Consider the following 15760-nt stretch of genomic DNA (forward strand, 5'->3'; position numbering starts at 1 on the left):
CTTCACTGAAATGATGCCACCCTAGAAACAAGTTTACTACAGATTCCTTAACTGGGATATTTTCACAACATACAGTGGTTTTAGTCCCCTTCCTCAATATGAATTGTGCCATCTAAACCAAAGAGGAAGTCCTGAGCAGCATAAAAGGCCAGAAACAAAGTGTGACTGGCATGTCTATGTGAGGGTAGGGAAGGCTGCACAGAAAATACTCATGTGAACGCTACACTGTCTGCAGACTACAGAGTACTGCTCCATAGCAACTTTCTCAGCAAGGGGTTTCCAAACACATGGAACCAGGCCCTCAGCTGATGTAAAATATCATAGCTCCATTAACTTCAACTCAGCTCCGATTAATTACACACACTGAGGATCTGGCCCATGGAGAGGAGGTGGGGCTTGCTATGGGCTCATGGGGCTCAGGGTGAAAAATTGAGGGGTAGACATTCAGACCCTCACAGGGTCCCACAACTCAGGCTCCAGCCCAAACCCAAACCTCTACACAGCAATTTTTAGCCCTGCAGTCCGAGCTCAGTGAACCTGAGTCAGCTGACTTAGGCCGGCCGTGGTCGAGTCGTAGGTCTTTTATCCCGCTGTAGCGTCCCCTCATGGACTAAACAGGAGCCCAGAGTTGTCATGCTTCAATGGATGAGCACAAGCAGAGGGGCATCTTAAAGATGAGATTTAATAATCCACACTTTTATACTGCAGTCAGTTCAAGAGCCTCTTACAAAATTTTTTATACTCTTATGATACCATGAACAACAGCATGGCACCATTTCATTATCTGGCAAGCCCAATCTCCAACTCTAGGTGGCAGTGTTTCCTCTTTGTTCCAGTCAGATTCTCTCTCAGCTCCCAGTGTTTTCAAAAGATCAAGGCGTTGCTTTCTCCAGTAGTTTTTTAACTCTTCTCAAGCCTTTCATGTCCTTGCACAGATGTCATTTTCCTCTAAAGCTTTGATTCTTCCCCCCACCCCCGCCCCTTCCTGTAACTCCTGATACCTTCTCCCTCGCTCCAACCCAAAGCGCTCAGGCCTTGTTTCCCAATTAAAGCCATGCATTACTTTACAGAACAGTTAACACCTAAATCAGATGGAAAGGAAAGCAGTTTAGCATATCAGGTTTCAGCCAAAAGAAACCTGACATGCTCATTTGCTCTAAAAAGCACTAAAAACAAATAAAAAATAAAAAGCAACTACCCTGTAGCACAGCTAACACCAAAAAAACCACCCTCAGAGTTACAAGTTCTAGCACATAACAAATGAAGCCTCCATATTTGAATATAATTACTTCATTTACATTATAAAATTATGTTTTTGAAAATATAGATTTCTAATTTCTAATTTTGATTGAAAAATCACCTGGTTTATGAGCTGCCTCAGAAATTCTACTAAACATTTTCTAAAGGAATACATTTTAAAAGCTGTTGATTAGAAGGAAAGTAGAGTTAGGCAACATTAATATTACATAACCCTGTAAATAACTATTTGAGAGACTACAAAACTGAAGGCATTAGTCAATTTTATTTTATTTTAAGTTAATTGCAAGAGGATCTCTTCAAGAAACACCTATATCAAAATAATCACAAAGATTTTGTAGTAAGCACACACATGTACAATACGACACATGCACTGCTGTCCTTCTGCTAATAGGTTAGGTCCTGGTCCTTCAGACATTTACGTGCATTGTGAACTTTAAGCATGTGAATAGTCCTACTGATTTCAAATTAAGATTTTAAAGTTAAGCACTATGCATAAGTACTGCACGATCAGTGCTTCATTGTTCATAGAATCTTGGATGGCTACATCAGCCCCATGCTACCTTGGCGCTGGGGGAATTTCCCAGAAGGCTGTTCTGATCCCTCTAAGCAGTGAAGGCCAGGATCTGGCTCCTTAACATTTGAGTTTCCTGACTTCTGAGTGCTTCATTTCTCAGTTCTAACGTGCCATTAATGCTATTTCCCTTCATTTAATTTCTCTATTTTGTTTTAAGGGTGATAATGGTGGTGGAGGTTAAGGGTGTTGTTCCATCCCAACACATCCTTAAGTAAGGTACCATTAACAGAGGAATCCTTAACTGACAGGCGTTTGAGGGTTTTTTTCACTGATTTTTTTACTTCAGCAGTTTTTGAGATAGACAAATTCAAATATTTCATTTGAAACATAGGAGGAAAGCAATTTGATACCATTTGAGTTACTCCAGAGCCTTTTTACCTCAATCTCCACCCCCGCCCAACAGGGGGGAAAAAAATCATCTTTGAGCAGTGTCTAAGTATGGAATGTTTTGACACAAAAGAGATTTCTTTGAGGAAACTGAATATTAGGAACGTTAGAAAAAAGGGGCATTACAGTGGAAGTTCAAATTCAGCATTAAATATATAGTGGTTGCCACCAGTGACGGTGATTTTATTACACACACAGTGAGTACAAATCCACTCCATCTACAAGAAGAAATACTTGTTGAGATTATTTTATAGACGGCAAATAAGGTCATTTATATGGTGTGGCTGTTTGCTATGGACTGCAAGGCACTATAGCTACAAGGTGACTTTTGATCTACAAAATCAAAAAGCCTAACTCCATGTACTACAAATATTAGATAATTGTATCTGGATTTTAAATTGCCTTGATTAATGCAAGTGAATAGCTAATAGTGCCCTGTAAACTAAAGTGTCATTTAACAGTGTTCGGCAATTAGCATTACCAATTCATAGATGTCTTCTTCTGGCTTTGGTACATAAAATTGCATCTGGTTTTCTATCAGGAACTTAAGACGCAGAAAGTGAGCGGAATGATCCAGCTGATACGTCTGCAACAAACAGAGGAGACACTTTAAGAGAGAAAAGACAATGACTACAGTTATATACAATAAAACAAAACCACATATGTTGAAGGAGAAATAGACGATGACACCATGGGAAAAAAAAAAGTTCTTTATATTTCATAAGAAGTGTGAAAATTTTGTAACCTAAATAGAGTCTGAAAGTTTCTTTCTCCTCCCCTTCCAAATAAGAAATGTTCACCTAACTGCTTATCGGTATTTCATAGGTAATGCTATTACTCTAAATACCACCTTCAATTTTGCTTATTTGGCAATTCTATCCTCACCCACTCCGTATTATTATAGAGATGTTGAGCACAGTATTAATGCAAAGGAATTAGACCATACTTCCTGTATGCAAGTACATTTAAAAAAAGACAAGGAAGAAAATATATTCTGGCTAACAAAGAGAAAGATACAACATGAAAGTAGTTTCTTTCTGAACCTTTTCACAGTTTAACATTGAGGCATTCTGTGATAAGTCTGCAAGCAAGATTATGCATAAAATATCCACCTCAGTGCTTTAGACTGTACACAGCACATAGTATGCTAGCTTAAAAAAGCATGAGGATGACTCTAGGAATGCACACTGGATTACTTCCCAGTGGAAACACCCTATGTCACTTTAAAGACGTTATGGTTAGCCGCGAGTATGGCATTTGACCTGGGAGACAGTAATGACCTTTCCTCTGCACAGTTAATAAGCTTAAATCAAACTGAGGTTAACTCAGTGTGTAATCAAAATGCATTAGGGCAATGACAAACACAAAGGATGTATTCAAAAGTTACTTTGCAAAGTTAATAAGCTGTTGACTAGCACTCGATGTGATTCACAAAGTACATCCCTCACTGTTATTTGTGGAGTCCTATTATTCACTGTTTGCATTCAGAAAATAGTCACAAATCCCAAAAGTTTCCCAGATATTAGTACAATTGATCTGAAAATTTGTACAGGAATTGAATAATCTGCTATTTGTTATTCTAGTGTTGTAAAAATTTCAGCTATCCAATCACAAAGCAGAAGCAACACCCTAGGACTTAGGTGAAGAACCACACATCATACATAATGAATAATGCACAGCAAATAGCTACCGTGAACAATTTAAATATCAGTCTATGGGTTTTCTTCATTTATGAACTCTGCAGTGGATATCTAGAACCAGGAAAGAGTCACACTCTGAAAAAAACCCCACTTGAAACAAATATTATTCACAACAAATTAAATCAGATCTATTGTTGACTTTACATCTAAATCTGTCTAATTTAAACAGATGAAATTATCACTACATAAAACTGAGTATCAAATTGGACAACCATTGTAATTTAGACAATATATCAGAAATAAAATATACCACAATAAAAATTGCGAAATAAGACATCCTCATTCTACCAAAACTTTTGTGAGATCAGCGTTTATCAGTTTGCCATTTTATTTGCAGCTTATTTATACTACCTCTCTCACACACACACAAAAGAGAAGAATGGTTGTTTTAATTGTGCAGAATAATAAACCAGCCAGACATCAGTTTCTGGTCAGATTAATCTACTCTCACCAGTTATCAGAGGAGTCAATGATGAGAAACCTGCCACATTAAACAGTGTCTGACCTCGAATCCAATCACAATACATTTATACACCTGCCTTGTATTCTGAGAGTGATCTGAAAATTTAGATTTACAATCGGGGGCTCTCTGATAAATCTCAATGTGAGACTGGATATGGAACGTATAGATGCCCCATTGTGTAAAAGACATTTAAAACAAAACTGGACAAAGCAGCACAAAAGTATACTATCGGTAAAAAATCATGTACTGACAGAGAAATGGAATAGATGACCCAGTAGCCATCTCTGTCATTCTGCGATCTCTTGTGCCTTGTGTACATTCTGCAGCTCATTCAACATAAGAGATGTCCGCCTGGCAGTTATTGACAGAATGACATGCCAACAAGATTTAGCCTGATGTTAAATGGAATCTAATAGAGTCTAGGATCCAAAGAGACACATATTGCCCACACGTCTGTGTGTTTGTAGCTTCCAAACAGCAATACTAGATTACTTCCTATTCCAAGAAATATCCTTATAATGATGTTTCAATTTTCCTGAACACTATTCAGAAATCCTATAGAAATCACTGAGTGTATATGTAAATCCCTGGGGCTGCTATCATCTTACCACAGCAACTTTCCTCATGGACAGCCTAATCTATAGCTCACTGAAGTCAATGAAAGCCTTTCTACTTATTTCAGTGGGTTCCTAATCAGGCCTAAAGAAAATTTAAGTGTATCTATCTTCTTGCAGGTCATTTTGGAGATGTTTGATTAGAATCATAACCTTTTTGCTCACCATCTCAAAGATTAGGACTGAGGCAAATGGAAACATTTTGAATGCAGTATTGAAACCATGAAAAAAATCCACTAGCAGAATATTGTCTTGGAGCTGTATCAATTTAGATTTCTCCTCCTGATTGATTTTGAGGACAGAAAACAGGACAAAATTGTTGGTCAACTTCAGTAGATGGTCTTTCAAATCCAGAAATTTCTACACCATGTTTGTATTCCATTCCTTAGTGGTGCTTATTTGTTTCCATGAATCTCTGAGAGATCCCTGATTTTGACAATTTGCAGAAGAAATAGAAGGATCAATTGATAATTTTGATCATATATTTTGATCCAGATGGCATTTCTTAGAAAATGTATTAGACTTGGCAGATACAATGGGCTTATAGAATCACACTTCCTTCAATTCAGGAGATATAAGTCCGCACCTTTTGGAAACATACAGTCACTATACAAATATCTATCTATACTTATATATACATTTACATAGATATGTGTTAGTATGAAATACTTAAATACACACACTCAAACTGATGTTTTTTTCTTTGCTTCCAAATGGCATTACTTGTTAAATCTTAGAGAAAACCAAACCATTTTAAAAATAAGCCCAAAAACTAAAAATACTTTTAAAAACCCTAAAACATGACGATTACACACAAACAGCAGCGTTAGCAAGAAGAATGCATTATTCTGCAAATATTCTACTGCATTTTGAATTATCAGATAGAATAGTCAAGATCAGTTTAATGACATGGGTAGTCTTAACTACATCTACAACATGAAGAGGTTTATATGAAATGTAGATCTTGAAATGTTTACTATACCAGAACTTGACTGTTTCTCAGATGGTAGATGGCAAACTGATGTGAAATGATGTGGATCAGATAGTAAAAGGAAAAAGAAAGAGCTGAATGCAAGAGACAGAAGAAAGAGATTGATTATTAAATGTTATAGAAAAGAATGCATCCATCACTATTATCCAGACCGACAACTATGATTGAAAGGAAGGAAACAGATATTAGCTCTAAATAAACCCCAAACCACAAAAATGCAACATGGACCAGATCCTTAGTTGGTGTGAACTGAAGTCAGTGGAGCTCCACCAATTTATGCCAGCTGAGGATCTGACCCACTGAGTTAGTCACTCTTATCCAGAAGGAAAATATCAGCCCTAAAAATAAATCATTACTAATAGTGTATCACTAACTTCCCTATTATGTCTCTCTCTTAAAAATGGCATCTCTCCCCGACTACAATGAGAAGCTTTCAGAAGCTGCAGCAGTCTTTAGAAGTGCACCTGGCAGCGAGCTGAGTACAGTGTATAATTACCCAAAACAAATGCCTCTCTTTGCACCTTCCAGCTCTTTAGAAGCATACACAACATATCTTTAAAACTCCCTAAAGTTAAGTTGTTAATAGATCTTCATTTTTTAAGTAAAAAGAAGCCCCAGAACAGCATTTAAGTTTCTGCAAGTTAGTTTTAGTTTGCAAGTTAGCTGGTTAGTAGAATACATTATTTGGGCACTAGCACTGAGAGTATGGGTTAGATTCATCAAAGCTATAAACTTCATTTCCTGAGATTTGGAAGTTTAAAGCTCTGGAAGCTTTTAATAGCCAAGCTTACCCAATTTTTTATCTGAATTATTTATTTTGAAAAGTAAATGTGTGTTTCCAGTATATGGATGTAGTTCCCTTCTCTCCTCCCCTTCCCCACACTGAATGAAACTGACTCTGCAACATGGGCATACAGGGAAAACTTTTTTTTAAATTCCAGTGACTTAATATTCTTTTTTAAGTTCTTACTTTAGCTCTCGGAACGCTCCTTATTTGGCAGGTGGATGACACCTGAAAACTGGGAGCTACTTAGCAATTTGGGAAATGGGTGATGTCATCACACTTGTATGAGGGGAGGCAGGTAACATGAGAATTTGGCAGGAGCTAGCTCTGTCACTGGGAAGCAGGTCGGGTTGGTAATGGGAATGAAGAAAGCAGCATCCCCTATCATGCAAGTTTTCAGCAGCAGGAAGTTCTTTTGGGTGGCTTGTCAGGGGAAGGGAATAGAGACGTTGGGGGAGGAGGTGAATTGCATGCAGTTGTGTCATCTTGGGAAAGGATTGTACAGGGCTTGGTGGCGATGTCATATGGAGGCAGTTTATAGATTCACTGCAGTATTTTAAGAGAAAAAGACAACTAACAAAAACACAGACTTTTCTTTAAAAAAGCTAAACACTAAATTTAAGGATTTTGTTTCCTATTCAAAGTGGTGCAATTTTACTAAACAACTCAGTGTTATTGTGATTTTACACCTAAAGTCCAACTGGTCTGTTAAACACTGTATAACAGATTTGTTCATGAAATGCCTAAACACTGGAAATGAAAAACCTTCACTGAAATGTTCATTTCAAAAGGTGCACCTTTACCTTACAAATCATTTCCAAGACATCTCTTGTGGTGTCACCTGGATGGATAACTGTCAAAGCAGGCTGGTTGTTTGGCAGGCAGAACCAAGATGGCGTAAAATACTCATGAACCCAAATATCACAATCAGGATTATGCTGATGGGTGCTGGTCAGTGCCACTTCTTTTTCCCTCTGAATAGAAAAATGCATTAATTAAAACATTGATGGTAAAATATTATCCATCTCTTCTTTAATACCAAGTGTAAGGAAGCCAGTATGCTGTACTATACATACATCCTACTGGGGAACCCAGTTAGAGGGAAGACATTTTATTCACAAACCTAGACTAAGAGCTTGTCTATATTAGAAAGTTTTGCTGGTTTAATTATACTGGTACAGATTAAAATGGCAATTCCACCCCTCTACTTCCCCGCTCCCCCCAGTGTGGACACAATTTTATTGGTATAAATGTGCTTATACCAGTATAGCTTACTCTAGTGTGGGAAGAAGGATAAGCTATTGTGGTACAAGGCACCTTTATACAGGTATAACTGTGTCTGTGCTAGGGCTAAACCTATATTGGGTTAAAAACCCCACACCCATAATCAATATAATTACACCAGTATAACTTTTCTAGTGTAGACCAGCCCTTAGTGGATGCTCAAGTAGCAATGGAATTGCAGAATTTTGGGCTTTTATTGTACATCACAATAACAATATAAATGGAGTTTCACTATAGCCAAGTTCAATACGTAGGTGGTAGGAACACTGGAATTCCCATACAGAATTATACCGGTGGCATCTAGTCCAGTATCCTGTCCCCAACAGTGGCCAGAACTAGCTGCTTCAGAGGAAGAAACTACAGCAGGGAAAGTTTCCTCCTAACCCACAGTAGTTATAGCTTGGCTTCCGTCCTGATGCATGAGGGCTTCATATCCCTTCCAAAACTTTCTTTTTAAATTGTATCTGTGATCACACAGCACTAATTAAAATACCCACGTAGTTTCCATTTCTTGGGACAGACAGATACAAATAGACCAGGAGATATGGAATATAACAAGCAAGAAAGGCTGATCTATGGATAATACACTGGATAGAGAATCTGAAAATTTGGGTGCTGTTCCTGCCTCCACCACAGATTTTCTGCAGGACACTGCTCAACTCATTTAACTCTACTGTAGTCTCAGTTTCTCCATGTGTAAAATGTGGATAACATTTCCACTCTATGGGGGAACTGTGAGTTACATTCAGCAGTGAGTGTAAAGTGCTTTGAAATCCCCAGATGAAAGGTGCCACACAAGTACAAGTGTAAAGTAATAAGGTTAAACTACAAACACTGTGGGTAAAATTCTGAGCCCACTGAAGTCAATGCAAAATGCCTATGGAGTTAAATGGCACTATACCTATGGGTATTAGGGTTTATGGACATAATATAAAAAAAGAACTGATGTTAAAAATTAAGGCTCCAATGCATCATATCTCCAAGCCCAAAGGAAACAGCTGACGGAGCTCAGATTTCCAGTTATTACAGGATAGCACATCCCAGCGTTCATTTTCAATGGTCTCTCTTCCGTAGGTTGAAGTTGAACATTTTTGAGCAAGTGACAGAGCTGCACAATTCCTGTTAGCTGCAAACGAAGTCACACAGCTAAAGCCCTACTCACGACGTTAAAAGTGTGCTCCTTAGCACTGGCTTAACGGTGTTTTTTAGCTGACACTCCTCTGGGTGCTCGGGAAGGGGATTGTGGTTGTTTTCGGAAAGCTAAAAGCCTTATGGCAGCGCATACAGTGTTAAAGCTAAATGTGGAGAATACTGTACTTTCCAATTGCAATAATCCTAAATTAGCAGTAGGTTCACATAAATCCTTTGCCAGTTACAAACAACATTACCAAGGCCTGTTTATTGTATATTAACACACACAGTTGCATCATCACCTCCATCTGTTGAAGTAAAAAACTTAGCACATGGCAAATGATGACATTATTATGAACAATATGAATGCCTACTATAATTACTTATATGCTAAAAGTAGTAGGTTAGGAATCTTCCTAAGGTTCACAGTTCTTATGGGTTCTGCAACTCCAGCCACAGAATGGATTGTCCAGTGGATCCCTGTAGCTATGACTGCAATCACTCCATCCCATTCATGGCAAGATGTTAGTGTACAGGGGGTGCAGGCCCAGCATCTTGCCCCTCTATGGCAGATAGAAACTACTACAGGCAGAATTGCTGTCATAGGATCTGCCTCCCTATCAAGATTCTACCTCATCTTACTAGCACTGCAAGAATGTACTTTATTTTCAAGCAGGCAAATAAATTACTGGAACTCCTTTGTAAAGTCCAGGTTTTTCTTACCTTGCCATCTGGTACTGTATCATCAAAGATTCCTTCTAAAGACTTCTTCACGGAATCAACTCCTTCACCAAAGACCTGCAGAGCAAAAAATGCTATGTTATAACATAATTCAATAATGCTCTCAAATCTGGAAACAGGCTCTAAATAGGACACATTACAGGGTCTTAAGAAAAAAAATCTCTGACATCAAGCATGTAAGTTAAACTGACAAAATCTATTTCAATGATAACCGCAAAAAATATAAAAGAAAAAGATCAGATTCCTAAAAAGACAGAGGGAGGCAGGAATATCCTAGTGGATGGGGCACTAGGCTGGGAGGCTGGAGGCCTGAACTCTACTTCCAGTCCTGTCGGTGACTTGATGTGCGAACCTGGACAATTTTTATCCTCTCTGTGCTTCAGTTTCCCCATCTGTAAAATGAGGATAATAACGCTTACCCACTTTCAATAAGTGCTTTGAGATCTCCAGATGAAGAGTGCTGTGTAATTATTATTATAAGCAAGCTTAATGGTTTATTTTGTAAATACTCATCCAACCACAACAGTCTGGGCACAACATGACTTCTTGCTAGTGAGGTAACAGTTAACGATCCAGCACGAGGCAAGAACACTAAGACAATGGGACTGTGCAGGAGAGAAGAAGTATTTGCAGGATCAGGCAGTAACCGACTTGGAATGGATCCAGACTGGTACACCTGCCAAAACTAACAATCCACTACAGCTTTGGGCATAGGGCTTAAGCATTTATCATCTTGGTGAAGGGAAGACACACAGCTTTGATTTCATTACATCAGGCACTACAAGGAGCCTGCTAGAGTTAAGATTGGAAAACAGTTTCTATAACTCCATGTTGTCATAACCTTAGTCCCAGATTTGGACCTTAGCGTCCAAAATATGGGGGTTAGCATGAAAACCTCCAAGCTTAGTTACCAGCTTGGACCTGGTACCTGCTGCCACCACCCAAAAAATTAGAGTGTTTTGGGGCACTCTGGTCCCCCTGAAAAACCTCCCTGGGGACCCCAAGACCCAAATCCCTTGAGTCTCAAAACAGAGGGAAATAATCCTTTTTCCCTTCCCCCCTCCAGGTGCTCCTGGAGAGATACACAGACACAAGCTCTGTGAATCCAAACAGAGTGATTCCCCCTCTCTGTTCCCAATCCTGGAAACAAAAAGTACTTTCCTATTCCCCCAGAGGGGATGCAAAATCAGGCTAGCAAATCCAACACACAGATCTCCCCGATTTCTTCCTCCCACCAATTCCCTGGTGAGTACAGACTCAATTTTCCTGAAGTAAAGAAAAACTCCAACAGGTCTTAAAAGAAAGCTTTATATAAAAAGAAAGAAAAATACATATAAATGGTCTCTCTGTATTAAGATGATACAATACAGGGTCAATTGCTTAAAAGAATATTGAATAAACAGCCTTATTCAAAAAGAATACAAATCAAAGCACTCCAGCACTTATATTCATGCAAATACCAAAGAAAAGAAACCATATAACTTACTATCTGATCTCTTTGTCCTTACACTTAGAAACAGAAGACTAGAAAGTAGAAACTACTTCTCCAAAGCTCAGAGAAAGCAGGCAGACAGACAAAAGACTCAGACACTAAATTTCCTCCACCCAAAGTTGAAAAAATCCGGTTTCCTGATTGGTCCTCTGGTCAGGTGCTTCAGGTGAAAGAGACATTAACCCTTAGCTATCTGTTTATGACACATGTATTCACTTGTTTATAATTGTGTTATTAATTATTATTTATGTAGTGTCTAAGATGGGCCAGAAACGATGCAGGATGGGAAAGAGATATGGACACTGCTAAATAGAGCTTACAATCTATATCTCCCATTTTGCAAACCCTTAACTTAACAGTCAGTAGGACTACTAGCATGCTTAAAATTAAGCATATGAGTAAATATCAGCAGGAATGGGGCCTAATTTTACAGAGAACATATAGGCCCAGATCCTGAAAGGTATTTAGGTGCCTAAGCCCCATAGAGTGAGACATACTGATAACCTTCTAAAACATTCTCTTTCTGAATTTTCTTTAAAGCTTGGTCTCTGTCCAGATCTAATGTTTTTAATTGGAGCAAAATTCCTCAGCCAATTCAGGCTTGTGGAAGAGTGGGCCGGGGGGGTGGGGGGAATACACCTCTCTCTGTTGGGGGGAAAAAAGTGTGAGTGGGATTTGGCACTCTATGGCACAAATATCTGACATCAGAAACTTGTCATGGACAGAATCCTTGCTAAGCACTAGAGACGTTGCTTGGTTTGGGGACATTTTTTGAAAAGCAAGCATGTTACACATAATAGAAACGTAACTTCTGAAAATGCTCATCAGGCATCAGCTAGTTCTCTAGAGAAATTCTGCCCTCTTTGTAATCACTGAGCTGAACTAACTAGAGAGATAGACAAAGGTAAGAGTTGATGAGAATGTGCATGAGGTGGATTTTTAACGTCTCATTAACAACATATTATATGGCATGTTCCTCAGCAATAAATACTCCTCCACCCACACCACCGTCTTAACAACAGGGACAGGAGGAAATCACAGGCCTAAGACCCAAAACAAATCCTGCCCTGCCCACTTCCCAAAAAAAGAGAACAGAAGAAAAAGAAAACCCTGTGATTCCTGCAATTAGAAGAGGCATAACTACCAATATCTGAAAGCTATAATTAGGGATGTTTGGAGAGTAAGGCAGGGAAACACCTGCTTAATCCACTGAAATACATTTGTCTGTGGAAGATTTTGGGAGGGACAGCATGAAAATTAAAGATTTTGTTCAAAAGCAGCATGGATTGTTCCTCCTAAATACAGAAAGTTGTCCATTACGAGGCTCTCTCCAAACTTAGCTGCAACATTCTACAAATTCTAAGCTTTCATTTAAAGAAAAATTAATTTCCTATTTTTTTCCTATTACAAAAATGCAGCTGTAAACAGATGTTCTGCTGCTGCCTCACTAACCTAAAGTTGCAGAAAAGAGTCTCCAGACAAAGAACAGCATCAATAGGAACACAACCCATTCATCTCAAAAAAGGTATGAGCCTCAAACCTCACGCAGAACCATTTAAACATGAGCTGTTGTATACTTATCTGCAATTATAATGACTCATTTTGAAGAGAATATTAAGTGTGATGACTACACAACCCTGAAGGATTAAACAGGAGAGATTAAGGCTGGGTATGCAATGCACATTAAAAGTGCTCTGCATAACCAACACTTCTTTCCCTGAGCTGGGGTTATTTTTCAAAGTGTCTTCTGCATGGTAATAAAATAAGCCTTGAAAATAGCAATGAAGCTGAATGTTCTATCTACCTACCTGGTTAATGCTTGGCCTCCCTTGTTTTTTCTTTGAGGTAGTATCCAGTCCCCAAAGAGAAGAAAACCTGCTTCTCCGTTTGCTGGCAGATCTGGACATGGCCTGTGTTCTTCTTCTGACTCCGGCCTCCCCAGTGCGAGCTGCCACCTGCCAGTGCCGTAAGGTTTTACAATTAAAGGCTGCAGCATCCCAGTATACCATTGCTTACAGGCTTTGATGGTGAAGTCCAGTGGGAAAATGGTAAATACTGGAGCAACCAATGTGTATTAGCAACAGGAATGTTGATGACTCCAGATCAGCTAATTGCCTTCCACTGTAACATAACTCATTCCTTCCAACATTACTTACACAAAAAGACAGTATCTAATGGTTTTGGGTGCCCAGTCTGAGTTATTTTAAAGAGTCCTGGTTTGCAAAGAGTGAGTGCTCAGCACTTTTTGAAAATCCGGCCCCTTTATAATGTTTCAGGTTAGACACTCAAAAAGGGAGGTACCCAAAATCACTTTTGAAGAGCTTCATCTGTGTCTTTATTCCTGCATGTGAAGTGGACTGTGCTCACCTAAACAGATTCATGATTTCTAGCAGGCCAAATGTCAGGCATTTAAATACAAGTATTTCCTTAAAGGTGAATAATGTGTTTAAAAACAAGAAAAGGGAAGATGAAGAACTAAGTATATTTTTCTGTACTAAATTCCTCCAATAGCCAGAGTAAGAGAGGTCTTCAGGACACAATTCTTCCCCCCCACCCCAAGTCTTCATTTCTACCTTCCTCTCAGGAAGCTTTTGATCTGCTGTAATGCGCCAGAATGCATCACTCGGTGAGATCATAGTTCCCCATGGAATACAGCTCTAGAGACTCAGGAGGTGACAGTTTATTATTCTATAGCACAGTTTTGCTGATTTTATCTATCTATCTATCTACCTAGAGAGAGAAAGTACAGATTGTTACATTAGATATAGTATTTCCCCATGAAATCTGTGCTATATAACAAAATAACCCACCCTACTTAATCCCCTAAAATGCAGCCCCATACTCCAGTGGTACCTGTGATTATACAGAATGATGTAATCTGGGGCACTGCAGTTTACATGACATGGTAATTGGGAAGGTTTCCCAACCGGGGAATCCCTCCTGGGAAAAAATGGATCATCCGTCAGAAGCAAAGCTTCTTGGCAAGCTTCTTGGGTGTTCCTTCCAAGATGCAGGACACCCAAGCACTTCTTTTGTGAAAGAAGGAGCAGTAAGAAGTAAGGCAAGTATGACTTGGGGGAAAAAGTGAAAAGGACACACCCGCCTTGCAACCTGGGAGGTGAATTTCCTGGAATCTACTTTTAAGAGAGTCCCACACACGAAACTAACAATATCTGACTGTCATTTGGCACACAGTCATGGGTAGAACAAAGAAACCTAGGCAGCTTTGTGATAAGACGCTGAGAGACTGGTTTTGGTATTGTAAGCATGAATACTGTATGAGAACTGGCATAACAGAATACCGGGTTGGGCATCCACAGAACAGATATACCGAGAGTAATCGTGTGTGTCATTTAGAAAGTGGACAAGTAAGGGAAAAACAGAAGCTGAACTGTCATTGCAGGTTTCTAGCTTCATAAAGGCAAACCATGTGAACTTTTACTTAGTTTATCTATGGTATCTATCTTATATCTGAAAGACCTAACAAGCCCTCTGTCTAACACAATGTAGAACCACCAACCTAACCATGACTTCTGAACCTGTCTACTTAGACCATTTCTATCAATTAATCTTTGGGCTTTTTCATCTGAAATTGTTTTAGTTAAAAAAAAAAAAAAGAAAAAGCAATTTAGTTAACAAAATTGGGCCTAATCCTCAGCTGATGTAAAACAATGTAACACTATTGAAGTCAATAGCCCTATGCTAATTTACACATGCTCTCCTAAGACAGGATGAGTGTTCTGTCAATCTAGTTTGCTATATTATGGTCATCACCATAATAACTCAGTACCCTCAATGGGAGTTCAGGTGCCCCATATCTTGGACAATTCAACTCTATATTTGAATTATAGCAATGTAACTGTACCAATGATGCATTATTAAGGGGAAAACTTTTCTTTTCCAGGACAACATATTCAAAATTTGGGGCTATAGAGAAGGTAGATTTAGCTAAATTCCATGCAATGCAATAAAATTTATCACTAAAAATCTAGAGGCAAAATAAAATGAGCACAAATGTAAATGAAGACCCGCTTCTTTAAAAATATAAATTCACCAGCAATTATCAGGATGATGATGCTAATCTTTTTATATAAAAGAATAAAACCGCCTCTGACTGAATTACAGCTCTGTATTCACAATTGAAGGGTACAGCTGACATCTACAAGACAACAGCAGAGCTCAGCTATTTCTGTAAAGCTCCAGGAACCCAAGCCTGAACTACAGGCATGCCATTTAAATTCATAACAAAAAGCAACAGTGTGCAGTACATTTTTATGTGTTTTAAAGAGCTGTATTGCTATAGTATTTAAATTTAAACCATTTTAACACAGCTGAAGGC

General features: G+C 38.7%; 1 protein-coding gene across 1 annotated transcript in view; it reads right to left on the minus strand.

Moving 5' to 3' along the window:
- The window catches only part of TIAM1 (TIAM Rac1 associated GEF 1), a 261857-nt gene that overhangs the window by 35993 nt on the left and 210104 nt on the right, over window positions 1-15760 (minus strand). The window contains 4 exon segments of the mRNA XM_050937175.1: window positions 2703-2807; window positions 7577-7747; window positions 9912-9986; window positions 13230-13376. Coding sequence (XP_050793132.1) covers window positions 2703-2807; window positions 7577-7747; window positions 9912-9986; window positions 13230-13376 — 498 coding nt within the window.

This window comes from Gopherus flavomarginatus, chromosome 1 (assembly GCF_025201925.1).
Source record: "Gopherus flavomarginatus isolate rGopFla2 chromosome 1, rGopFla2.mat.asm, whole genome shotgun sequence".
Classification (NCBI taxonomy): domain Eukaryota; kingdom Metazoa; phylum Chordata; order Testudines; family Testudinidae; genus Gopherus; species Gopherus flavomarginatus.